At 43.6% G+C, this 27,541-nt stretch overlaps 1 protein-coding gene and 3 non-coding genes across 12 annotated transcripts in view; all 4 read right to left on the minus strand.

The window, feature by feature from the left end:
- Window positions 1–27,541, minus strand: part of TEX14 (testis expressed 14, intercellular bridge forming factor) — a 131,022-nt gene that overhangs the window by 65,733 nt on the left and 37,748 nt on the right. For all 9 annotated transcript variants that reach the window (XR_011523402.1, XM_070562284.1, XM_070562290.1 and 6 more), the window contains exon 2: window positions 26,396–26,532. Coding sequence is in view for 8 of the 9 variants with exons in the window: in XM_070562284.1 (XP_070418385.1) it covers window positions 26,396–26,531 (136 nt within the window). In the remaining variant the exon portion in view is untranslated. The remainder of the gene's footprint in view (window positions 1–26,395; window positions 26,533–27,541) is intronic.
- Window positions 5,615–5,828, minus strand: LOC139074231 (small nucleolar RNA U3). Its single transcript, XR_011523769.1, has one exon. It is a non-coding gene; the product is annotated as a small nucleolar RNA U3 (small nucleolar RNA).
- Window positions 9,909–10,122, minus strand: LOC139074233 (small nucleolar RNA U3). Its single transcript, XR_011523771.1, has one exon. It is a non-coding gene; the product is annotated as a small nucleolar RNA U3 (small nucleolar RNA).
- On the minus strand, window positions 18,478–18,696 carry LOC139074234 (small nucleolar RNA U3). Its single transcript, XR_011523772.1, has one exon. It is a non-coding gene; the product is annotated as a small nucleolar RNA U3 (small nucleolar RNA).

Below are 27,541 nucleotides of genomic sequence, written 5' to 3' on the forward strand. Positions count from 1 at the left end.
TACTGGGTAAACTTAACTGCCCAACACAAGCAAGCCTGAGCAGAGAAGAGGAGCAAAGAACAGTGTGGGAAGACAATTCTCCGCAGATCACTCCTGTTTCTGCATGTCATGGGAGTGAAGCACTAACCACCTTCTGTTCTAGACTATGTTTTTTGTTTGTTTTTTTACCTTTTTCTCCCCAAAGCCCCCCGGTACACAGTTGTGTATTTTAATTGTGGGTCCTTGTAGTTGTGGCATGTGGGACGCCGCCTCAGCATGGCCTGATGAGTGATGCCATGTCGGCGCCCAGGATCCGAACCAGTGAAACCCCAGCCAACGAAGTGGAATGAGTGAACTTAACTGTTCTCAGCCACGGGGCTGGCCCCTAGACTATGTTTCTGAAGATGTTTATATAGCGAACTTTGGAAGATACAGTATCTCCCTTTGGAGCAAAGTCCAGGCACGCTTACTGTCCAGTATGATAAAGATAATGTCTCCCTCTGGAGCAAAGTACTGTCCATTATGAAAGAGTTGGGTTCCCTAAGCTCAAGGTACTTCTACTGTAATGTGCAGTATTTATAGCTTTTGCATGTCTCTGTGGGAATTGGGGCTTGAGGAACTAAAACCAAAAGCACCAATATTCTAGCTACTGCTGTTGCTGTGAGTAATAAACACTACCATTCAGCTCTGACCCAGGAATCTCATGTCTTCTACTTCATTCATAAACCTGTAGCAGGCTAATTTGTAAAATCACAAACTATTCATAATTCTTAACAGGAAGGGACTACAGTCAGGGAAGTAGACTGGGCCTCATGAAGTAAAAACTTAAATCAACCAGGGTCTCCAAGGGCTTCTCTAGGGACCAGATATCACTTAGGCATTGAGCAACAATTCTTGGGAGAATACAGGTGGCTGGAGAGAAAAATAGTTCAAAAACCACTGTTCCCACAAAGCCCTTTGGTGATTTCCTAGTAGAAAATATTCGCTCATTCACTCTTTCAACAAATATTTATTTCAGGCCAGCAGTGTACCCACACTGTGGCTGATATAAAGGTGACTAGATAAGTCCCCCAAGAAGTGACCAAAGGCAGCTTTGACATGATACAAGGACTAACCAAAAAGGTCAAAAGACCTGGGTGCAAGTGTTAAACTCCTAGTGACACCCTTTTTAGCTTGGGGCCTCCAGATGAGTCAGTCACCTAACCTCTAGGCCTCTTGGGAGGCAAGATCTGATATTCATAATGCTGTGTGCTAGTGTGCCAGGTCCCGTTCTAACTCAGTCCTCACATTGGTACGACAGGAGGAAGGCACTACTATCATCATTGTTTTATGGATGGAGAATCCGAGGTATAGAAAGGATAAGCAATTTGCCAAGGGTCACAAAGCAACCTGGCTCCAAAGTCCATGCGCTGTACCATACTATCTCCCTCGCATCCTAATTCCTCAGCCTCCCCGCTCAGAATTGCACAAGGCTTTAATTACTAAGTAACGCTGTCCACGGCACTGAACACAAAGGGGAGATAAATTATTAGTTCCTGAGAGAAGAGAACCTAGATAGCTTTGGGGCAAAGTAGGATGATGGGTGTAAAGGGGGACAAGGGGATAAAACAAATAATATAGGTACAGGAAGGACAGATATTTCACTCTATCCTACAATATGCAATAAACTAACAGAGCATGCTGCCTGGGTTAAAATAGTGGAAAGAAGGATAAACTTCCCATGAAGCTTGAAAAACATTGAAAAATTAGAAAACGTTCAGTGCTGGAAAAGAGATGGGAAAATGGACACTTTCCTAAATGCAGTTGGGAGTATGAATTGTTACAATGCTTCTGGAAAGCAATATGGCAATATCTAGGGGCCGGCCCTGTGGCCGAGTGGTTAAGTTTCCGCGCTGCGCTGCGGTGGCCCAGAGTTTCAATGTTCGGATCCTGGGCGCAGACATGGCACCACCAGTCAGGCCATGTTGAGGTGGCATCCCACATGCCACAAGTAGAAGGACCCACAACTAAAATATACAACTATGTAGTGGGGGGAATTGGGAAGAAAAAGCAGAAAGGAAGAAAACAAGATTGGCAACAGTTGTTAGCTCAGGTGCCAATCTTTAAAAGAAAAAAGCAATATGGCCATACCTATTAAAAGTTTGACCCAGAAATCTCACTTGGAATATTAAAAACCATTAAATAAAGATATATTATAAAGTATTTTATCAAAGCATTGTTTCTGGTGATACAAACTGCAAAAAAAGGAAATAAATCTTAATATCCATTAGTGGGGTATACCTGAATAAAATATGGTACATATCGATGATAAAATATTAAGCGGTTATTAAAATGAATGACTTAGATCTATATCAACGGACTAGAGACAGACAGGATGTACTACTGTTTTTTTAATTTTTGAGGAAGATTAGCCCTGAGCTAACATCTGCTGCCAATCCTCCTCTTTTTGCTGAGGAAGACCGGCCCTGAGCTAACATCCATGCCCATCTTCCTCTACTTTATATGTGGGACGCCTGTCACATAATGGCTTGCCAAGTGGGGCCATGTCCACACCGGGATCCAAACCGGGGAACCCGGGGCCGCCCAAGCAGAATGTGTGCATTTAACTGCTGCGCCACCGGGCCAGCCCCCAGAATGTACTAGTGTTAAATGGGAAAAGCAAGTTGCAGAATGTGTGTAGTATGATACCAGTTTTCAAAAGGCAGATTAGCAACTTTAAAAAATATCTTTGATTCCACTGGTTAAAATAACCTTATATTACTTTTGTAACAAAAACTTCTTCTTTTTGCTGAGGAAGATTCGCCCTGAGCTAAAATTTGCTGCAAATCTTCCTCTATTTTGTATGTGGGTTGCTGCAACAGCGTGGCCACCAACCAGTGGTGTAGGCCTGCACCTGGGAACTGAACCTGCAGAAGTGGAGTGCACCGAACTTGACCACGAGGCCACTGGGGCTGGCCCCCAAAACATTTTTTTGTGTGTGTGGAAGATTAGCCCTGAGCTAACAGCTGCCACCAATCCTCCACTTTATGCTGAGGAAGACTGGCCCTGAGCTAACATCTGTGCCCATCTTCCTCCATTTTACATATGGGCCTCCTGCCACAGCATGGCTTGATAAGTGGTACATAGATCCATGCCCAGGATCTGAACTAGTGAACCCCAGGCTGCCAAAGTGGAGCATGCAAGCTTAATCACTACATCACTGGGCTGGCCCCAAAACTTTTTTTTTTAAAGATTTTCTTTTTCTTTTTTCTCCCCAAAGACCCCTGGTACATAGTTGTGTATTTTCAGTTGTGGGTCCTTCTAGTTGTGGCATGTGGGATGCCACCTCAGCATGGCTTGATGAGTGGTGCCATGTCCGCGCCCAGGATTCGAACCAGCGAAACCCTGGGCCACCAAAGCGGAGTGGCGAACTTAACCACTCGGCCACGGGGCAGCTCGTCCCAAAAGATCTTTTAATAGAAGAAAAAAAAATTTTTTTTTTAAGGACCACCCAAGAAAGTATGCTCTAGACATTTTCTGAGAAGAGTTTCCATGGTTTCTTAAAGCCATAAAACTCAGGTGGAAAACTGAGAATAGAAGAAAAGTGATAAAGCAAATTTTAAGAACAAGGACTGGCCTAGTGACAGACAAGTAAAACTGCAATGAGAAAATAGTGGATGGGGCCAGCCTGGTGGCACAGCGGTCAAGTTTGCACGTTCCACTTCGGCAGCTGGGGGTTCGCCGGTTCGGATCCCAGGTGCGGACATGGCACCACTTGGCAAGCCATGCTGTGGTAGGTGTCCCACATATAAAATACAGGAAGATGGGCACGGATGTTAGCTCAGGGCCGGTCTTCCTCAGCAAAAAGAGGAGGATTGGCAGCAGATGTTAGCTCAGGGCTAATCTTCCTCAAAAAAAAAAAAATTTAAAAATTAAAAAACTTAAAAATAAACTAAATTAAAAAACAGAAAGAAAACAGTGGCTTTACTCACTGGCCTGAGATCTGAATTAGCTGAATATATGCTGCTTTCTCAGTTTATAAGGGCAGTTTTCAAAGTCATTGTCATCTCCAAAAGGAAACAAAGCCTGTTTGTACCTAAAGTGAACTATATCACATAACAGTCAGTAGAATTATGAGACTTTGCTGATTTTTCTAGCCTGCCTGGTGTACAATGACAAGGGTGATATATTAAGAGCCCTCCTAAAGTAGATATTAGGAAAAACCTCTGATCAGCCTGGGATAATTATGATGTTCAAAAATCAAAGAAAAATATTTATTTATTTTGAGGAAGATTAGCCCTGAGCTAACTGCTGCCAATCCTCCTCTTTTTGCTGAGGAAGACTGGCCCTGAGCTAACATCCATGCCCATCTTCCTCTACTTTTCTATGTGGGACACCTACCACAGCAAGGTGAGCCAAGCAGTGCCATGTCTGCACCAGGGATCCGAACCGGCACACCCCAGGCCACTGATGCAGAACGTGCGAACTTAACCACTGTGCCACTGGCCCGGCCCTGACAAAGAAAAATATTTAGATTAAGGGGGGAAAAAAAAAAGGACACCAGACTAAAAAGGCTAATTTAAAATTGCATTTAGGGATTTAGGAGCCTGCCCAGTGACGCAACAGTTAAGTTCACACATTCCACTTGAGCAGCCCAGGGTTCCCTGGTTCGGATCCTGAGTGTGGACCTAGCACCACTTATCAAGCCATGCTTGGCAGGCCTCCCAACATATAAAATCGAGGAAGAGGGCACAGACATTAGCTCAGGACCAATCTTCCTCAGCAAAAAGAAGACTGGTGGCAGAGGTTAGCTCAGGGCTAATCGTCCTCAAAAAAAAAAATAGGGCTTGGCTGGATGGCGCAGCAGTAAGTTTGCACGTTCTGCTTCTCGGCGGCCCGGGGTTCGCTGGTTCGGATCCCAAGTGCGGACATGGCACCACTTGACAAAAGCCATGCTGGGTAGGCATCCCACGTATAAAGTAGAGGAAGATGGGCACGGATGTTAGCTCAGGGCCAGTCTTCCTCAGCAAAAAGAGGAGGATTGGCTACACTAGTTAGCTCAGGGCTAATCTTCCTAAAAAAAATTGAAAAATAAATAAAATTGCATTTAGCCAAAGAAACAAAATTAAAAGAAATAATCACAGCACTGAGGGGAGAAAAAAAGAACAAACCATCTTAAAACAAGAAAATATCAAAAGTACATTTAAAATTACTTTAAAGTGCTTTTCTTTGTAACTCCTAAAAAGTAACCATTGCTCAAAATGCAGATATGTCAAACACCTGAATAGCAGGCCCAGACATGAATTTCTAGCAGCATACTCAAAGCCTAACTTGTCTAGGGAAGGTGGCAATACAACAGAAATCCTACATTCAAAACTGGAAAACCACAGCCAGCCCGGATGGCCTTGTGGTTAGTTTAGCATGCTACGTTTTGGCAGGGTTGTGTTGACAGGAAGGGAAGTGTGCACTGGAAAAACCAAATGCAGGCAACTACTTTAGAAACTCTGATTAAAAGAAAAAACGGTCACAAGACTCAAAATAGGAAAAAACATAAAGATTAACAAAAAACACCACTTTAAAGTAAGCACAAATAGAAACATAAGCAAGTGACCAAATATTTAAGAACTTTCTTCCATTTAACTAAGTAAAGACAAAAACCACTCAGATGGCATCCTCCCCCTCTCACTCTCCCAAAGGAAGAGAAGAACGATCATCAATGGCAAATAGCAGTTGCAGAAGCAACACTAAGAGCCAGCTTCACGCTCAGGAGAGAACGCTGTGCCTCCTCCTCGTGGTTTTGGGTGCTCTACACGTTCAGAGAAACTTCTCTAGTAACAAACTATAGAAATGATCCCTGAAAGTATAGTCTTAACCTAGACCTTGCAGCCTCTGCTTAGTCTGTGACAGCTGCACACTTCTTACTGATGGTAAGATAGCTACCCCATTTCTGGTTCTACTGAAAAAAGAGAATGAGATTTTGAAACACAATCTTTCAAATGCTATCACTTAACAATGCATTTTAAGATTTTAAGTGGAAATGTATTTTTAAATTTTTTAAACAACCATGCTTAATTAACATAATACTGAATGACAGCCAATCATGACCTGCATCTTTCAAGCCGAGGAGGTATTCATTCCACAGCATTGGTGAAGCAGCCTCGCCCCTGAAAGCTAAAGGAAACGGCGGGCCAATGAGAACCAAGCTGATTCAAGTGCTTAGCAAATCTTAGTAGTTGCATGCAAGGGTTGTCCTCCGAGTTTGACTTTCAAACTCTGGTAAGTTAGAGGCAGGTCACCATGACCGTGGCAGGAAAAACAACTGGGTGGCTGAAAACCAGTGCCAGAACACAGAACCTTTTGGTTTCTGTATCATATGTTTGCACTACCTGTTCACATTTTTTGAGTTTTTAAAATAAAGCTAGATGGTGAATCTGACATCACCTCTCTCAACAAACACATGAGTGCCAACTATAACAATGTTAGCTACTGTTACTGAGGGCTTGCCAGGCCCCCGTCATCATTCTAAGTGCTTCACTTATGAAATAAATACAATTATTAATTGTTCTAGTTTTATGGCTGGAGGAACAAAGGCACAGAAAGATCAGGGAGGTCTGCTAAATAGCAGAGCTGGTAGGTGTCACCTTAACCATTATCCTGCTTTTTATGTGCTATAGCACCATTCTAGGTACTGGGCATACAAAGGTACAGAGGTGAGTAAAGTCCCTACTCTCACACACAGCTTACATTCTAGAGAGGGAGAGAGGATGCCAGATGAGGCATGCCAAGGATTTTAAGTGTTGAAACAGAGAGGGACTGGGCGGCTACTTCAGATTTGCGTGGTCAGAGAAGGCCTCTCTTTGGAGGTTATATTTAAGCACAGAAAACAACTAATGCAAAGACCCAAAGGAGGGAACAAGATGGTGTGTTCCAGCAACTTGAAGACAGCTAGAAAGCATAGGATATGAGAGAGAGGAGGTGGAGGCAGGGGCCAGATATCTGAGGGTTTTCTAAGCAAAGGCAAGGCCAGGGGAGTCTGGATTTTAAGTGTGAAGGGAAACCATTCAGAGGTTTAAAGCTGTGGAGACCAATTCTGAGGCCAGTGCAAAGTGTCGGTGGGAGAGATCACAGTGGCTTGCATTTGGGCTTAGCAAGGAGGAAGGAAAAACCTGGGCTGTTCTGGAAGCTGAGTTGATAGGACTCACTGATGGACTTGCTGGGGGGCAGGGGTGGTCAGGGAAAGAGACTTCAAAGGTGACATGTTGGTTTGTGCCTGGAACAATTAGGCGGATGGTGCTGATACAGGGAAGACTGGGGAAGAGACAAGGATTTCTAATCTAAGGGAGGGGCTTTTTCAGAACGGGGGAAGGGAATGTTCACCTACCACACTTGCTTTATTTAATTTAACCCTTACAACAACACCATGTGTTGATGCCATTACTACTGCATCTACCTACTTTACAGAGGGACAGACTGAGGTTAAGGAACTTTCCACGAACCCACAGCTAGTAAATAATAGACCAAGGAGTCAACTCCAGAGCATACACTGCTTCTCTCAGGATCCCGAACCTTTGAAGACCAAGAACTAATTTAGGGCTCACAGTGAACGCTTGACCACTGTAGATCCAGAAAGAGAAGATCAAGGACTAACTACATGGTACATGGCTAGAGTGGAAGAAAGAGAAAGTAACTCGGATCTGGGGGGGCGGGGGGGGGGGGTGCCTCCAAGACCAGGAAGCAATCCCAAAACTTCAATAGCAGGGAAGGGGAGGGGGCACGCTCTTAGATGGTCTTTTCCTCACCTGCTCCCTGGGATGATTATTCCATTCCGTCTTTATTCTCAACTTTCCTACCCCTCTCCTCACCAGCCTCCCTCAGCAATGATCTTGCCTCATACCTGGCACAGAACTAGAAGCCATCAGTTCAAAAACCCTCAATATGGGGGCCGGCCCCATGGCCGAGTGGTTAAGTTCATGTGCTCCGCTTCAGCGGCCCAGCATTTCACCGGTTCGGATCCTGGGCGCAGACAAGGCACCACTCATCAAGCCATGCTGAGGCGGCGTCCCACATGCCACAACTAGAAGGACCCACAACTAAAAATACACAACTACGTACCAGGGGGCTTTGGGGAGAAAAAGGAAAAATAAAATCTTTAAAAAAAAAAACAACCCTCAATATGGTCTCACTAATAGACGAACCTACTGACATCAGCACTCTCCATCTTCTCTGCCCGACTCAAAGGTCTCCTGGCCTGCTGGGAGCTGCTCTCTCCCATATTTCAATTTCTCCTGCTCTACTCAGTCCTTCCATTTGCACTCAGACTTGCTCTCTCATCTTTAATTAATCCCTGTCTGAATCCCACATCTCCTCCCCTTCCCCCAGCTTAATGCATACCCACCTCTATATTCTCTATCACAGTCTGACTTCCTCCAGGAGCTCTTTCCACCCAGTGGCAAGTCCTTACATCCCTTCACTGATCAGTCCACCCCAAACCAGTTTCTGTGCCCACACAGGACCAATATGGCCATCAATAAAAGCCAAGGTTACTTTTCTATCTCCATCTTAATCTCTCATCGACTTTCTACACACTTCACTGTCCCACTTCCATTCCTTGGCTTCCATCAAGCACACACACGTCCTACCTCCCTGGCTGCTCATTCTCAGTCTGCTTTTGAGAGTTCTATCTCCTTTCCCATTTGTCTGTTAAAGGTCAGAAACTTCTCCTAAATGTGCCTTAAAACTGAACTCTACCATCACTTGCTACCCCATTGCCCTACCTAATTCAGTTCCTCCTCCATTCTCCCTGACTTCACATATGGAACCATTGTCCACCCATTTGTTCAAACCATAAAACCTGACAAGTATCCTTGACACTCTCACTCATACTTACAGTGAATCAATCCCCAAGTCCTGTCAATTTTACCACTTAAATATCTTTCAGATCTGGTCAATTTCTCTTTCTCCATCACCACAATCATCTTCTACGTAGATGAATACAGTAGGTGACTAACAGGTCTTTACACTTGCCATCTCACCGTTCCCCCCAAATCTAATCACCACGTAGCAGTTAGAGTGACCTTAAACTGCACAGTTGATCAAGTCACTCTCCTTCAAAAGCTGCCCACTACCCTTCAGATGGAGGGTAAAACTATCTCCACCTCTCTGTCCAGCATGCTTTGGCCAAACCCTGCCTTCTTTCATTCCTCCTCAGTGCTAAGGTCCTATGAACTGTAGGGCTACACACGTTACACTTCCTTGGCCTGGCCTGAGACAGGAAGAAATCAGCACAGGGGCCAGCTAGCGGATGTCTACGTGGGTCAGGGGACGGTGACTGCACAGACGGAGAGTATAAAGACAAACTTTCCGTTTCAATATTCCTGAGCTGCCCCAAGCACTCACACAGGAAAAGTTCAAATCACATGACACAGAAATCCAATCAGAAAACCCAAACAGGGGGCCGGCCCCATGGCCGAGTGGTTGGGTTCCCGCGCTCCTCTAGGGAGACTCAAGTCGGATCCTGGGTGCAGACATGGCACTGCTCATCAGGCCATGCTGAGGTGGTGTCCCACATGCCACAACTAGAAGCACCCACAATTAAAAATACACAACTATGTACCAGGGATCTTTGGGGAGTAAAAGGAAAAAATGAAATCTAAAAAAAAAAAAAGAAAACCCAAACAACAGACAAATTCAACTGTAAAGCTCACTCAGAGAGAAAATTGACAGCATGCCCAAAACTTGTCAGGATAAAGTTCACCACATCTACACCACACACATTGGTGCCTGTGCAATGCCAGCAACGGAAAAAGCAAAGTAGTTACTAAGAAAGAGAAACAACAACACAATCCACGTATCACCACACAAAAAGAACAAAAGCCCCAAGAAACCAAAGCCTCATCTAACAACGATGTTAAAGTATCCACCTACTTTTTGCAACAGTAATGTAAACAGAAACCACTCAGACGGCATCCTCCCCCTCTCACTCTCCCAAAGGAAGAGAGGAACGATCATCAATAGCAAATGGCAGTTGCGGAAGCAACACCAAGAGCCGGCTTCACGCTCAGGAGAGGACACTGCACCTCCTCCTCGTGGTTTCGGGTGCTCTACACGTTCAGAGAAACTTCTCTAGTAACGAACTATAGAAATGATCCCTGAAAGTATAGTCTTAATTTCGATTTGTAACCTCTGCTGAGTCTATGGCAGTCACGCACTTTTTGCTGATGGCGACATTTTTTCCACTTTACTCTCTTTTTGGAAATATCACATAAATGCATTTTCAAAGTGTTGTTTTATATACAACTTTTAAAAATTTCTGAATACTCTTAAGAGTTTTTTTTCTTTAAGAAACTAAGATTTCAAGTTCTTAATTAACCTGTTGCGGACTGATAGCCAATCAGAAGCTCCTGTCTGTCTGTCTCTAAAAAAAACACTAACACTTCCGGGCTACTTTAGGACAAGGGTATGCTGGGATGCAGCAAATCAGTTTTCTAATCTTAAATGTTACAGGCAGCATCTGTGGGTGAGAATTTTTTTTTTTTAATTTAACCTCTAAGATCCTAAATTGCAAAAGCTAATAGGTTGGTTAATTTGACCCTTTTACTTTGAAACCGTCTGCTGGTTACTCAGGTGAGTGTGGACCTGAGCAGCACATACTGGGCTCATGTGGGTAGCTTTTCATGTACCCGGGCCAATCTCAAATGGGGAACAGAGAGGTTTATTTTGAAAACAATTCTTTCCATTTTTTTAATTAGGAAAAACATAAAAGCTGTAGTGTGGGTACTTTGGGTTTTGGGGGGGGTAGGTCTGTTTTATTGGTAATTTTGTACATTTTTGTACCGTTTGAATTTTTTTAAGCTCAGACTGTATCACCTTTATTTTTAAATATCAGCAGGTCTATCTAGAGAGATTACAGCTCATTTTTATTTATTTATTTTTTTTGAGGAAGATTAGCCCTGAGCTCACATCTGCTGCCAATCCTCTGCTTTTTGCTGAGGAAGACTGGCCCTGAGCTAACACCCGTGCCCATCTTCCTCTACTTTATATGTGGGATGCCTGCCACAGCATGGCTTGCCAAGCGGTGCCATGTCCGCACCCGGGATCCAAACTGGCAAACCCCGGGCTGCAAAAGCAGAACATGTGAACTTAACCGCTGTGCCTCCGAGCCGGCTCCAATTACAGCTTATTTTTATTTTTATTCTTTGTACTTGACAGTATTAAAAAAAATTCCAGGGGCCGCTCTGTGGCCAAGTGGTTAAGTTCGTGCGCTCTGCTTCGGCAGCCCAGGGTTTCGCCAATTCAGATCCTGGGCATGGACATAGCACCGCTCATCAAGCCATGCTGAGGCAGCGTCCCACATGCCACAACTGGAAGGACCCATAACTAAAAATATACAACTATGTACCAGGGGTCTTTGGGAGAAAAAGGAAAAAAATAAAATCTTTTAAAAGAATTCCAAACTAAATAAGTCATATTATTTTTCAAAAAAGAAACTTGCCAGGTAAGTCTGAAAGATTACACATCCTATACCCCTCCCCCTAAAAACATCCTGACTTAAATGTTATTTCTCTTGTTCATTTAAAAAAAAAAAAAAAAGCTACCATTTCTCCGGTACTTTACTATGTTCCAGGCCTTCCACTAACCCTTTACACGGATCCCCTCATTTAATCTTGGAAATAAACCCTAAGAGCTTAAGGGAATGAACTTAGAATGTTAAGTGGCTCAGCCAGGCCACAAGCTGTCTCCTGCTGCCTTGAACACTAATTTTCTCCCCTCCTGTATCTTGCGAGTCCTCTTCTCCTTCCACGTAACCCACAGGAAACGCTCTTTGTATTTTGCCTAGAGACTAGAGGTTGTACGTAAAATTTAACAAAGTGACCTGACTAAAATAAACGCGTAAGGAAAGAAGTAGAAAGTGGGAGAATGGGGTGGGGGGGCGGGGGCAGAGGTTGAAAAGGGAACAAAGTGGGGAATGTGGGTGCACAGTCGGAGGAGCAGTGAGACATCATCTAGGCATTTCTCACAAATGCTAAAGAAGCAAATCATAGGGCACTCATTCCTGAGGAGTAGCGGTGGATGAACCACTTATTAATGGGGGCTGCTTTACAGACCACAAGTGCTCTGAAGAGCAGAGGGCTGAGAATGTAGCCTGTGTCCTGACCTGAGGCCCTCTGGCCACTTCCTGACAGACAACAGCCATGCATTGGCCCAGTGAACAGCACTTGGCAGCTCTGCGACACATCAACAAGAAGATGAGACCCTAAATCCTTGTCCTGAAGGAGATTACTAAAGGAAGCTCCTCTTCAGTAGATCAGCAAGTCACCAACTGGGTAGTGAGTGACAAACTCGGCCTCCCTGAAGGAACCTGAGACCGCACCCTGCATAGCTCACACCCATGTGACGTACACACACACAGAAACACTCCACTTCTGAGTACCAAAGACAGAATGAGGTGAAGGTAGCAGGGAGAGAAAGGAAAGAGAGAGAGAGAAACGTGACCCCTAACTGTAAAATGTGGAAATAAGGAATTGGACTGAATGACCTATCTTGAAAGTACCTCCTAGCTCTGATATTCTCATATTACCTCACTTAATATTCACAACAACACTATGAGGAAAGTTATTATTATCAACCCAGTTTTAGACAAGGAAATGGAGGCACAGGAAACTTAAGAAACTTCTGCTTGGGGCTGGCCAGTGGCGCAGCGGTTAAGTGTGCACGTTTCGCTTCGGCAGCTTGGGGTTTGCTGGTTCAGATCCCAGGTGCAGACATGGCACCCCTTGACACGCCATGCTGTGGTAGGCGTCCCACACATAAAGTGGACGAAGATGGGCATGGATGTGAGCTCAGGGCCAGTCTTCCTCAGCAAAAAGAGGAGGATTGGCAGCAGAGGTTAGCTCAGGGCTGATCTTCCTCAAAAAAAAAAATAAATAAATAAATAATAAAAGATAATTCCTGATCAGGCTTCTACTGAGGAAAAGAAACCCACACACATTTTACTTATTGGGGAGAGGGTTTCACGTGGCTACCTTCTTACAAAAATCAGCAAACAAGCTTTGCACGCCAGCCCCTTCAAATGACGATTGACATCTGGGGAGCTACATTAGGTGTCATCTCTTTAAGAGCTCCAGATCCCAGAGAAGCAAGGAAGTTAATGTTAGGCTTGTGTTCTCTGGATCTAGACTGCCTGAATCTAGTCTAGCCCTCACTTACTGGCTGTGCCATCTTGGGCAAATCCCTTAATCTTGTCAAAGAAAAACAGGTTCAGGGGCTGGCCCCGTGGCCGAGTGGTTAAGTTCGTGCACTCCGCTGCAGGCAGCCCAGGGTTTCGTTGGTTCGAATCCTGGGTGCGGACATGGCACTGCTCATCAGACCACGCTGAGGCAGCGTCCCACATGCCACAACTTGAAGACCCACAACGAAGAATATACAACTATGTGCTGGGGGGCTTTGGGGAGAAAAAGGAAAAAAATAAAATTAAAAAAAAAAAAAGGAAATCCTCAGATCACACATTTTAAAAAAAAGAAAAACAGGTTCTCTCCCCAAACTAAGCACTGGGCGAACTGTGTATTCTGCACCTTCGCTTGCAGCTTGAGAAAATCTCTGTTGAGAGCAGCCCAGTTAAGATCAGAATCTTTCCTTGGGGCTTTACTTTTACCACTGTTTGTTGGGTTTGTCCTTCTGTGTTACGAATGGTGAAACTACCATTGGGGAATGAAACCTTTTTATTCCAAATAACAGCCACAGATGTAGCCTCATCATTTGCTTCTTAGGTTTATTGTGTTTATGCTTCCAGCAAGAAAAGCCTTCCGACCTCTTGTTCCCCTTGCCTGAAATGCTCTCTGATTGAGAGTCAGTACACCTGGCATTTCGGCCAGCCTGGCCCACATTTCCTCTGTAATGAGACATGTACATTTAATATTTTTAGGACTATGTGAAACAAAAGTTTAGGTAATCTCTACCTAAATTAGTGCTTATTTCTTAAATAATATTTGCCTATTATATGGTTTTCCAACCATCTGCCCCGCCCCCCATGCTTACCCTTGCCACCTGCTGGTCCTTTTGGCAGCCAGTTAATAAGATTTCATATGTTCAACATGTCTAAGAAGTTTTGCTTTGAATAACCTATTATAGATGCTTCCTTCACTGACCTTTAAAATGGGCCCGAAAATAACAGAACCCACCTCATATAAGGGAGACTGCAAAGATGAGAAGAGTTAACATTTGTGAAATGCCTTAACAGAGCCTGGCATTCAGGGACGCCTGCCTGACCTCTGGATGCCTCACAATCACAAAGTGCATGCTGTTGACTGATGGCAATCACAGAACTGTTTCCATTACATTGTTGGCCCCGGTTTTTCTCCCACTGATCGGCAGTTCCAAAAACAGATACATCCATGCCTGATACCAGGAAAGGAAAGGCTGGGATTCTGTGGACATTTTTGAGTACTTTGTAATTAATAAATCACTGAAGCAACAAGGAATATATGTCATTGGTGATTTGTCCTAAACTTCACAGCCTAAGATTTGAGTCTCCAAAGCTAGCAGGTTAATATGACACTATTCCCATCACGATCCAGCGAGTCTCAACGTGGAGGCCTTTTTTCCAAACCCGTGGAGAGATCTTTTGGAATACAGTACAGATACTGGCCCTAGGAGGTTATGAGAATCTAGGTGGGTCAGGAATGGGTAGGACTTGTGTGGTTTGGCTATCCGTAGTCCCTATGAAACCATTCATATAATGGTAAAAGGTTAATAATAATAGCAAAATCTGTTAAGCTCTCAATATTGTTTTAGGCTCTGTGCTAAAAGCTTTATACATATCATTTAATCTTTTTTGAGGTAGGTATTATTATTATCCCCATTTTACAGCAGAGGAAACTGAGACACAGGGAGTTTGATAACTTGGCTGAGGACATGTGAATCTGGAGCTGGGCTCCTGGCCACTCTGCTGGGGCATGGGACTTACTGGTGAACCACGAAACTATTTCAAGCGCTACACTCAAATTATTATTTATTCTACTATATATTTGAAAAACATTAACAAAACAATGAGATACTACTTACACACCTATTAGAATGGCTAAAATCCACAATACCAAGTGCTGACAAGGATGTGGAGCAACAGGAACTCTCATTCATTGCTGGTGGGAATGGACAATGGTACAGCCACTTTGGGAGATAGTTTGGCAGTTTCTTACAAAGCTAAACATTCTCTTACCATACAATCCAGCAATTGCACCCCTTGGTATGTACCCAAAATGAATTGAAAAGTTATGTCCACACAAAAACCTGCACATGAATGTTGATAGCAGATTTATTCATAATTGCCAAAACTTGGAAGCAATCAAGATGTCCTTCAATAATTGAATGGATAAACAAACTATGGTACATCTAGACAATAAAATATTATTCAGTGACAAAAAAAAAAAAAGACTGGGGCCCGCCTGGTGGCGTAGTGGTTAAGTTCCCGACTCTGCTTCAGCAGGCCAGGGTTTGCGGGTTCAGATCCTTGGCAGAGACCTACACATCACTCATCAAGCCACACTGTGGCAGCGTTCCACATTCAAAATAGAGGAAGACTGGCACAGATGTTAGCTCAGCAACAATCTTCCTCAAGCAAAAAGAGGAAAATTGGTAACAGATGTTAACTCAGAGCCAATAGTCCTCATCAAAAAAAAAAAAAAAGAGCTATCAAGCCACCAAACGACACCCAGGAACTTAAAATGCATATTGCTAAGTGAAAGAAGCCAATCTGAAAAGTCTACATCTTGTATGATTGCAACTATATGACACTCTGGAAAAGGCAAAAATATGGAGACAGTAAAAAGAAAGACAAATCAGTGGTTTCCAGGGTTCACAAGGGAGGGATGATTAGGAGGAGCATAAAGGATTTTTAGGGTAGTGAAACCGTTCTGTATGATACTGTAATTGTGGACACACAAAATTATACACTCATCAAAATCCACAGAACTATCTAGCACAAAGAGTGAACTTTCAGGTAAGCTATGAACTTCAGTTAATAATAATGTATCAATATTCATTTTTTTTTAAGATTTTATTTTTTTCCTTTTTCTTCCCAAAGCCCCCCAGCACATAGTTGTATATTCTTCGTTGTGGGTCCTTCTAGTTGTGGCATGTGGGACGCTGCCTCAGTGTGGTCTGATGAGCAGTGCCATGTCTGCGCCCAGGATCCGAACCAACAAAACACTGGGCTGCCTGCAGCGAGGGCGCGAACTTAACCACTCGGACATGGGGCCAGCCCCTCAATATTCATTTTTTTATAAAACACACATTGGGGCCAGCTCAGTGGCATGGTGGTTAAGTTTCTGCGCTTTTTTTTTTCTTTTTTGAGGAAGATTAACCCTGAGCTAACATCTGCTGCCAATCCTCCTCTTTTTATAGAGGAAGACTGACCCTGAGCTAACATCCATGCCCATCTTCCTCTACTTTATATGTGGGATGCCTACCACAGCATGGCTTGCCAAGCGGTGCCATGTCCACACCCAGGATCCGAACCGGTGAACTCCGGGCCACCAAACTGGAACGTGCACACAACTGCTGTGCCACTGGGTTGGCCCCCATGGGCCAGTCTTCTCCACCAAACAAACAAACAAAAACACACCTTAAAACTATCCATTAAACCTGTGTTTCAGCGATATGTTGCTCAGAACACAAATGAAGTAAATAGTGCTGGATAATCCTCCACAAGCAGACCAACAGGACTCAAAGGAGAGATGTCTGGCATGCCCATAAATGATCTATGGACCATACATGTCCAGGAGTGCGGATGGTACTCACAACAGAGCAGAGATCTTCATAGGCTCTAAGCACTGGAAAACATTAATGACAGGCCTTGAATTACTAAGCATGTATTCCCCAGGCAAAACATCAGAGTTTTCTCAGAAAGAAAAATAAGAAGGCTCAGAGAGGAATAAAAAGATCTCCACCTACTGATATTGAGGAGTTACCCTCCCCACCCAGGCATTTCAAAGTGAAGCCCAGAAGAGAAAAAGCCCCACCCATGCCCACAAAACTTTCAATCAGCATCTTCCAACCAGTGACTCACTTTAAAACATAGACAGGCCAGAATCATCACAGGCTTGAGGAAAGCTCTCAGTGGAAGACAGCAAAATAAATGGGGGGGGGGGGGGGAGGAAGAGTGGGGAGAACAATGACTAGAAGAAAACATCAAGAAGTATAATATCCTCGGAGAAAAAGATATGATCTCTAAAGTTCAAAAACAGAATGCCTTGAAAACAATCAATAAGAAAAAGTACTCTTGAAAACTAAAATATTCACAACCAAAAATAAAAGTTTAATAGAAAACTTAGCAGATAAAGTCAAGTAAGCATCCCAGATAGTAATACAAAACGATGAAAGAGAAAATAAGTGGGGCTAGCCTTGTAGCCGAGTGGTTAAGCTCACGCGCTCTGCTGCAACGGCCCAGGGTTTCACCAGTTCAAATCCTGGGCTCGGACATGGCACTGCTTATCGGGCCATGCTGAGGTGGCGTCCCACATGCCACAACTAGAAGGACCCACAACTAAAAATACACAACTATGTACCGGGGGGCTTTGGGAGAAGGAAAAATAAAATCTTTAACAAAAAAAAAAAAGAGAAAAAGGGGGGCTGGCCCCGTGGCCGAGCAGTTAAGTTCGCGCGCTCCGCTGTAGGCGGCCCAGTGTTTCGTTGGTTCGAATCCTGGGCGCGGACATGACACTGCTCATCAAACCACGCTGAGGCAGCGTCCCACATGCCACAACTAGATGGACACACAACGAAGAATGTACAACTATGTACCAGGGGGCTTTGGGGAGAAAAAGGAAAAAATAAAATCTTTAAAAAAAAAAAAAAAGAGAAAAAGGAGACTCCAAGGATTAATTTAGGAGGCACAATATCTGACTAAAGGGAGTTCTAACAGGGTAGTGCAGAGAAGGTGGAGAAAAACAAATTACTTTTGCAAAAAAAAACCCACATGGAAAGGATTTCCCCAAATGCTCAGGAATAAAAGAAAAATCCTTAAAATTCCCAGAGAATAAGAAAACGTTAACCACCCAACAGGAAGAAAAAAAAGACTCAGGACAGTTTGAGGATCAACTAACAAGGAAGGTATGAGGAAATGCATCACCGACATTCCGAGACTCAAAAATTGCAGAACTAAACAGGAACTTCTGTTTCAAGAAAGAAACACTCAAGACAACAAAACAAAAAAATATACTGAAATATCTCAACGTCTCTTTTTAAAGATTTTTTTCCTTTCCCTGCGCAAAGGCCCCGGGTACCTAGCTGTATATTTTAGTTGTGGGTCCTTCTAGTTGTGGCATGTGGGACGTCGCCTCAGCATGGCCTGACGAGCGACTCTATGTGCGCAACTAAAATTCGAACCTATGAAAACCTGAGCCACCGCAACCAACGCGGGAACCTAACCATTCAGCCACGGGACCCGCCAGCGCCCCTCAACTAGCCTTCAGATGGAGAGAGGAAGGCTCACAGTTTCCCATACCAAAGCAAAAGGAAAAAAACACCACTCAGACGGCGTTCTCTCCCTCTTACTTCCCCAGAAAAAGAAGTAGAACGATCATCAACGGCAAGTGGCAGTTGCTGAAAGCAACACCAAGAGCCGGCGGCTTCACGCTCAGAAGAGAACGCTGCGCCTCCTCCTCGTGGTTTCGGGTGCTCTACACGTTCAGAAAAACTTCTCTAGTAACGAACTATAGAAATAATCCCTAAAAGTATAGTCTTGCCGTTGAACACGCAGCCTCTGCTGGGTCTGTGGCAGATGCGCACTTGTACTCATGGCGACATGTTTTTGCCAATTCATCTGCCTTTTCAATATATTTTATTTTATATCTCGTAACAATTCGATCAAACGGCAAAGTTCCCAAACACCATCTACATTTGTAAATCTTCCAGAAACACTTCAAATCAGCAACAGGCCTTATTAACATACGACTTCCTAGCAGCCAATCACACGCTGCACGCATCTGACTCCTTGGGGAAGAGAGCGTGCTACCCCGCCCACCGCGCCAGCCGCCGCCTCGGGGAGCACCGGCCCACTGTAAGTTAAGGAAACGCTGTTCCTGCCACCGGTCAGCGCCGACAGCCTCTCGCCTGCTGGAGAGGTCCGCGGACCTGAAGAGACCCCAGGTTTCCTTTGCCTTGAAAGAGAGAGGAGAGGAGAGGGGAGAAGGAGGGAGAGAGGCGAGACTGAAAGTGTTGTACCCTCCCACCACCACCACCACATCATCATCATGACCATGATGGCTTATTGAATGCCGATTCTCTGACAGGCATTTAATCCGTTGTCTCATTTCATCCTCTAAACTGAAGGAGAAGGGTGTGGTTCTTATGTCTCATTCTTACAGACGCTGGCTATAGCATCTCACACAGCTGAGGGAAGCACAGTTGGAACCTCCGCCTGCCTGGCACTAAATCAAGTCCAGGTTTTTCAGATAAGCCAAAATGATCTTCCTCAAGAGGGCTAGTCTCAATTCATTTCTTTAATAAAGGACTAAATACATCATCCCTCAACATTCAGTCTTGAATGATTCATCTTCCTGGCTTCTAAATCCCAGCGGAAGCCTACCTACCCATTTACTGGTGGTAAAAGTTAATTCCAGTTTCTCCTCCAAGAACATGCTTTATATATGATGGTGTGTAACTGTTTTAGTCATTTAACTTTCTGTTGTAAAAATGCTTCTGCCCCACATCTTCTGGCATGCCAAGAAACACAGTGCCACACAGACATGCACATGGTGTTCTCAATTAACTACATTTTTATTACATCATAGTAACATGACTAAGACCATCAGGTTCATCTCATCCAACCACTTCTAACAGAATCTCCTTAGAGACAGCCAAATCCTCTGTACTTAAATTCCTTCAGAGAAAGGAAGAGTGTTGGGGTAATCTGACCAAATCTGGGATGCATCTCCTGGTGTCAAGGCAGTTCCTCATATCTTGAAGTTAGAAGGTGCTTTCCAGGCACTTTCACCCAAGGACCCTGTATCTAATCTAAGCCTGTCTGGGCTCTTCCACAGCCAAGACTTTTTCATTCTCCATTCTTTCAACCTTTCTGGGGACCCCTCACCATCCATGCCATCCCTTGGCCTCCTGTGAGGAGATTCTCCAAATGCATGTGGGTCTGACCATCACTCCAGCACATTCTAAGACTAAGCTCATGTCACCTCTTCTGGATGCCTTCCCTGACCTTCCCAGATAACAGTGACCACCATGTGCTTTGTGTCCCTAATTATCCTTGCATGTGCTTCTACATAGCTCACTGTGGTACAAATGCATTTACTTCCCCTTACTAAATGGTGAGCTCTTTAAAAGCAGGAACCAGGTCACATTTATCCTTGTATCTCCAACACCTTGCCTGGCACAGCAGATGCCCAGTTAAATCCTGACTAAGTGAATGCATGATGAATCAGTAAATGTATTGTTCCTTCCTTCACTCTGGTTACTGACCTAACTGTTGGAACAACCTGATTTTCCCCTCCCTCCATCTCTACTTGTCCCCCAACAAGCCCAGCCTGTTGTAAGAGAGTGAGGTCCCTATAAGCAAGGTTCTTGGCTCTGTCCTACTGATCATCCTTGGTTTCAAAACATGGATGTGCAGTGAGACCTCTTCTGAGCTGCTGGCTCATATATCCAGCTTCTATTGGACATTCCACTTAGCTGAATCACAGGTATCTCAAAGGTAGCCTACCCAAACTGAATTCTATCAGCTTCCTTCACAAACTTGTTCCTTTTCCAGGCAATGACATCAAATTCAACCTAGTTGCTCCAACCAAAAACATGAGTCATCCTACTCTTTTCTCCCTCCCCTCACCTCAAAGCCACTTGCAGCCAGAGCAAGCATTTAGAAATACAAATCTGGGGCTGGCCCCGTGGCCGAGTGGTTAAGTTCGTGTGCTCGGCTGCGGCAGCCCAGGGTTTCGGCGGTTCGGATCCTGGGCGCGGACATGGCACAGCTCGTTAGGCCACGTTGAGGTGGCATCCCACGTGCCACAACTAGAAGGACCTGCAACTAAGATATACAACTATGTACCAGGGGCATCTGGGGAGATAAAGCAGAAAAAGAAGAAAAAAAAAAAGCTTGGCAACAGTTGTTAGCTCAGGTGCCAATCTTTAAAAAAAAGAAAAGAAATACAAATCTATTCACACCTGTGACATAAGAAATATTGTCCTAGGTATCTGGCACAAGAGCTCCTAAACCTCTTGGAATTTCCTGAGTGATAGAGTGATAAAAGTGTCTTTGGTATGCCGACGAAGTGACTCCCGGTTGAGGGGATTACTAGACAGCTTCAGGATGGGGGCTGGTCATCCAAAAGAACAAGACCAAGTCATGATTAGAGGGTTGAGACCTTCAGCTCCACCACTGCCCCTCACCTCAAACCCCACCCCATCTCTGGGAAGGGCTGAATATTGAACTCAATCACAAAGGGCCAATGATTTAATCAATGCCTATGTAATGGAACCTCCACAAAAACCCCTAACCAATAAGGTTCAGAAAGCTTCCAGATTGGTGAACACACTCAAGTGCTGGGAGGGTGGTGTACCTGAAGAGGGCAGGGAAATTCCTTCTGCATGCCACCACCCCCATGCCTTGCTTTATCTCTTCCATTTGGCTGTTCTTGAACTGTATCCTTTGTAATAAACCAGGAATAGTAAATAAAATGTTTTCGTGAGTTCTGTGAGTCATTCTAGTGAGTTAGTGAACCTGGATAAGGTTAAGAGCAGATTAGAGATGACAGAAAATCCATGAACTTGACAAAAGATCAAGAGAAATTATCCAATCTGAAGGATACAGAGAAAAAAGATGGAAAAAGAAAATTAACAGAGCTTTGGGGACTGTGGGACAATATCAAAAAGTCTGACATAGAGGGGCTGGTAGTTAAAAGTTCCATGTGCTCCACTTCAGCAGTCCAGGTTCACACGTTTGGATCCCTGGTGCGAACCTACTCCACTCATCAGCCATGCTGTGGAAGTATCCCACATACAAACTGGAAGACTGGCACAGATGTTAGCTCAAGACTAATCTTCCTCAAGAGAAAAACAAAAAAAAGGAGGATTGGCAACAAATGTTAGCTCAGGGTGAATCTTCCTCACCGAAAAAAAAAAAAAAAAGATCTGACATAAACATAAGTGAATTTCCACAAGAAGAGAATGGAACAGAAAGAACATCTGAAGAAATAATGGCAGAAAGGTTCCCAAATTTGGTAAGAGATATTAATTTTCACACTGAAGGAGGTAAGCAAACCCCAGGCAGGATAAATATAAAGCAAATCACCCCTAGGCACACCATAGTCAAACCACTAAAAAACAAAAATAAAAAAAAACTCTTGAAGGAAGCCAGAGAACAACAACCCATTACATGCAGGTAAACAGTGACTCAAATGACAGTTGATTTCTCATCAGAAACTATACAGGCCAAAAGACAGTGGCTGAAGCAAAAAACATTCAACTTGAAATTCTACATCCAGTGAATATATTCATCAAGAATCATAGTGAAATAAAGACATTTTTAGATAAAAGAAAGCAGAGAATTTATTACCAGAAGACTTGCAATACAAGAAACATTAAAGAAAGTTCTTCAGGCTGTAGAAGGAAACTTGTATCTTCCGGAAAGAGTGAAGAGTACTAGAACTGGTAAATATGTAGGTAAATGTAAAAGACTATTTTTTCCTCCTAATTTCTTTAAAGTATGAATGACTCTTTAATGTAAAAATTATAAAATTATATTATGGGATTCACAACTCAAACAGATATAATACTTACGGCATCTTTAATACAAAGGAAAGGGGAAGGGAAGAAATGAGCCCATATGGTTGTATGTTTTATGTGAAGTGCTACAGTATTAATTCTAAATAGACTGGGAAAAATTAAAGATACATATTGTAATGACTAGAGCAACCACTAAAAAAATAATGTAGAGAAATACAGCTAAAAAGTCAAGAGCTAAATTAAAATGGAATTTTAAAAACATTTAATTAAGTCAAAAGAAGGCAGAGAAGAAGGAAGAAAGTAATAAAAAACAGAGAACAAACAGAAAACAACATAATAAAATGTTAGTCCTGGGGCCGGCCCGGTGGCGCAGCAGTAAAGTTCACATGTTCCGCTTCTCGGTGGCCTGGGGGTTCGCCAGTTTGGATCCTGGGTACAGACATGCCATGCTGTCTTGGCACTTGCTGTGGTAGGCGTCCCACATATAAAGTAGAGGAAGATGGGCATGGATGTTAGCTCGGGGCCAGGCTTCCTCAGCAAAAAAAGAGGAGGACTGGCAGTAGTTAGCTCAGGACTAAACTTCCTCAAAAAATATAAAATAAATAAAATAACATAAAATAAAATGTTAGTCCTAAATCCAACCATATCAATAATTACATTAAATGTTAATGGACTAAACACTCCAATTAAAAGGCAGAGAGTGTCAGAATGGATTTTAAAACACAAGTCTCAACTTGTCTATATGTCTCTACAGAAGACATATTTTAACTATACAGATACAAATGTTCTGTGCAATGGAAGCAGAAGGAAGCTGAAGTGGCTATATTAACATCAGATAAAGTAGATTCCAAAACAACTAGTATTACCAGAGATAAAGAGGGACATCTCATAATGATAACAGGGTCAATTCATCAGGAAGATGTAACAATTCTAAATATGTACACACCTAATACTAAAATCCTTCCAACAGCCCACGAGGCCGGGTCCAGCTGCAGCCCACCTTGCTAGCTTCACCCCACACCACTCTCTCCCGCCTCTTTGCTTTCTCCTCCACTCAAATCATCCAGACCCTTTTTTTTCTAGCACCTCCCCATACTCAGGGCCTTGGCATCCCTTTAATCCTCCCTTGCCTCCAACTTTTACCTTTTACCTCAACTCCTTTTCTTCCTTAAGGTCTCGGTCTAAATATCACTTTCTCTAAGAAGTTCCCCTTGATTACCCCCAGACAAGCAGACTGAGATATACATGGTGTGTTCCCTCCACCTCCTGCCCTTCTGACTACTTCAGTTACTAACTCATGTCTGTTTCTTCTGCTGGATGACACTCCTGCAAGGTAGGGTTATACATCTTTCCTTGGCTGCTCTAATCCCAAGGCTCAATTAGTATACATGTAATAAAGTAAAAATGAATAAAGTCTGGATTGACTGAGGTTCTGAAACTCATCATTTCGGTTTTAGAACTCACATAATCTGTAGCAACTGGCCTTTTGAATGGGCTGAACTGAGTAGGGTATACAATCAGGAAACAGTTTTTCCCCTCTACTGCCCTCACTTCCACTACACTCTTGTCAGTTGGCTCTCCCTTCGCCTCTCCTGAGATGCGTCTCAGGTAGATTCCATAGTCTTTCAGTCACTCTGAGACATTCGAGCCCAGTCTCATTTCCGGTAATAAACTGTCCAGTCCTGTTAAAATCAAAACCTCTTCCTTGCTTCTCTACTTCTCCTCTGATCTCAAGGCTGCTTCTGGCAGCTCTAGAGCTGAAGCAGGGAGAGAGCCAATGAGATGACACAGGGCAAAGTACAAAGGCTTAACTGAAGTTTTGGCTCACTTTTTGGCTTTGTTCTAATGCCTGTTCTTTTGTGGGAGGGTCTTTTGTCTTAGTGGATCCTTCAGGTACCTCCACGCCACTGCACAGCACCCTAATGCAGGCCAGTGTTTTCGCCTGCTGACTTCTTGCTACATCTCCAGCCTCTCTGTTGGGATTCTTCCTTCCTTCTTTCCTAAGTGAGGTCCCTTTACATGGCTCAGCTATCCTCTACTCAGTCTACTTACCCACCAACTAGTGGAAGTGTGGCAGCTGCAACTGCTGGTCTCTCACGCTCACCCAGCCTTCAAGGACTGCTCCAGATAGGAGGCCGATAGCAGTCTCCCTCACCCCTAAATTCCAGGTAACATGCCAGTTTCTCTTCATGCCACGTTGGTGGCAGTTGGGGTGGGCTGACATGTTTCTACTCTTCAGCAGGCTAGGAGACAGGCTCCCACCTCTCTTGCTAGCAAGCACAATTCTCTCCATGAGGTTCACCTGAAGGGCTTCTTACTTGGCTTGAGGCTAAGAAGGAGGGAAAAGCCACAGCATTCTATTCCTGTGAATGCCGTTTAAAGAATCTTTTCCACTGACACCCTCACCACTATCCCATTGCCTTCTCTTAGACAGGCCTGAGGTGGGTAATGGAGTTGAAGGTCCACAAACCATTTTGGCCCACGGACCATTTTGGCTATCTCCTAGGAAGCCCTGCTTTAGACTCCGGGGGAACCTATCATTCTGTTCTTTACTCTGAGGCTTTAGATGAAATTCCCAGACACAGATGAAGTCATGCTTCATATCCAGTTACGCCTCTCAACCCCATCCCCTGCTCTAGCTTAACGTCAAGAATTTGAAGATGCAGAACATTCAGGAGATGTCTAGAAGATAATAAATGTCCTAAAACTCTGCTTCTCACACTGGAGGGTTTGAATAGATAAACACTAGAAGTCACAGCATGCCTAATTTGAACACCAATTTTTATGTAAAAACACATATGGGTGTGTTATGGGGTAAAACGCAAAATTTTGAGGCGGGGGGAGGACCTTTCAAATAAATTATTGAGCTCACTGTCAGCTACTTCATCGATAGACTGTAGGGGTGGTACATGGAAAAATTTAAGAACTTTTGAGGGAAATACTTTGTGGGATAGTTGGATCCTACAAAAACTGGGGTTACCCTTCTCGAAGTCCTCAGGAATGAGACTGAGGTAAATGGAGAAACATTGGAGAGAAATTAGTCACCCCAACTTTTCCACAAACCAGCTGAGAGAAGCTTAATAAGCTTCCCTTTCAATACTAAGAAGGGAGAGGGGGAATCTGGCAGGACTCTGGTTACTCTGAAAAAAGCAGCTGTGGATCTCAAGATCAGCAGAGGTTTCGTTTGAGAATGGTCTTTTTGTATTTGTTTGTTCTTTTGAAGATTATACCTGAGCTATGGTCGCTATTTCTGTCTGCCCTTTAGGCTGAGGTGGCTGTAGCCTCTAACAAAACAATCTTGAAAATAAAAGCACCAAGTGCCTGGAAGGAGCAAGGAAGGGGAGAGCTGTGAAAGATGGCTCCTCACTCCACCACAGGCCTCAGAAGACCCAGTGGATGGAGTAGATTTGAAGGAGAAGAGGGAATTGGGCAGAATCAAAGGTGGATGGCTGGGGCCTGACGAGAAACCCCAGGAGCCTAATAGTTGGAAGACGTTATGGTTCCCTAACAAAAAGCAAAACAAAACAGCCTCCAATGGTGATTTAAGAACTCTTTTGAACAATATAAGTGCACTGGTAGAGAACATCTCATCTCTAGATTTAACTTCTGATTTCCACAAGAACTCATAGCTTTATGATGTATTTGGTTTCCGTTCTGATGCTATTCAGAAATGTGGACCAAGCTGCATCTGCCATTTCAACATGATACTTACCTTTCTTAAGAATCTTCTTCACTTTCACATAGTTCCCTTGTTTGACATACTCATGAAGCTGAGCTTCCAAGGAATCATTTCTTAAGGAACCAAGCTGAACTGGACAGGGGACTGGAAGAGGAACAGCACGAGACATCCTGTTTCAAAAGGAAGCAACATGCTTATTCTAACTGAATCAGAAATGCAAGGAAGCAACTTAAATTCTTTCACATTTCTTTTACTTCTTGTCTACTTTCATTTATAACAAACAGGACTAGAGAACAATTACATACTGAAATTCTACAAGATTAATGTTTATTCTCAATGTTACTGTTAAAATCAAACTGAATATATTTATCACTAATTCCCAGGACTGGAAAAGTGATGACTACTAGCAAATAAAATTAGAAATATATATGTTTGTTGTGCCATTAAGCTAATTAGGAGAGTATTAACTTTGAAAGGTTGGTACACAAATGCAGTCATTATGTAAGAATGTAGATAGTATAATGTAGTGGGTTGGGTTCACAGTTCAGGCTCTGAAGTTCTGGTCCTGGCTGTGTCACCTCCCTAACTGTGTGACCTTGGAGAAATTATTTAACCTTGACAGGCCTCAATTTCTTCCTCTGTAAATGAGGAGAATAATAACCAGAGGGTTGCTCAGAGGTTTAAACGAGCTATTATGTGTAAAGTGCTTAGAACTGTGTCTGGCACCAAAGGAGTTCTTTGTAGTTGTTAGCTGCTACTGTGCATGATAAGGACCATGCAGAGAAATTCTAACTTTCCACATGTAGCATCCACACCTGACCATCATACAATCAAGTGTTTGTGGTCTATCTACCATGTGTCTCAAATGTGACAGGTGCCGTTTAAGACACCTAAAATTGCATCACTGCCATCACAATGCTCAGTCTAGGAGGGCAGACAAGTGGCACCATGTTGGTGTTCCACAGACAATGGAGAAGAGAAGGAAGCCGCATTCATATGAATCAACAAGCACAGACATCAAGGGCATAACTAAGTGCTACATGGAAAGACACAGAGGGTGTAACATGAGGTAAAGTAAAAGAAAAAGCCATGATGGCTGACACATATGGTGGGTCTTCACCAGCCAGGAGGCTTTTAAGTTACCGAGAAGTAACATTTTCTTAATTTATCCACTGACAA

Source organism: Equus przewalskii, chromosome 10, assembly GCF_037783145.1.
Source record: "Equus przewalskii isolate Varuska chromosome 10, EquPr2, whole genome shotgun sequence".
NCBI lineage: Eukaryota > Metazoa > Chordata > Mammalia > Perissodactyla > Equidae > Equus > Equus przewalskii.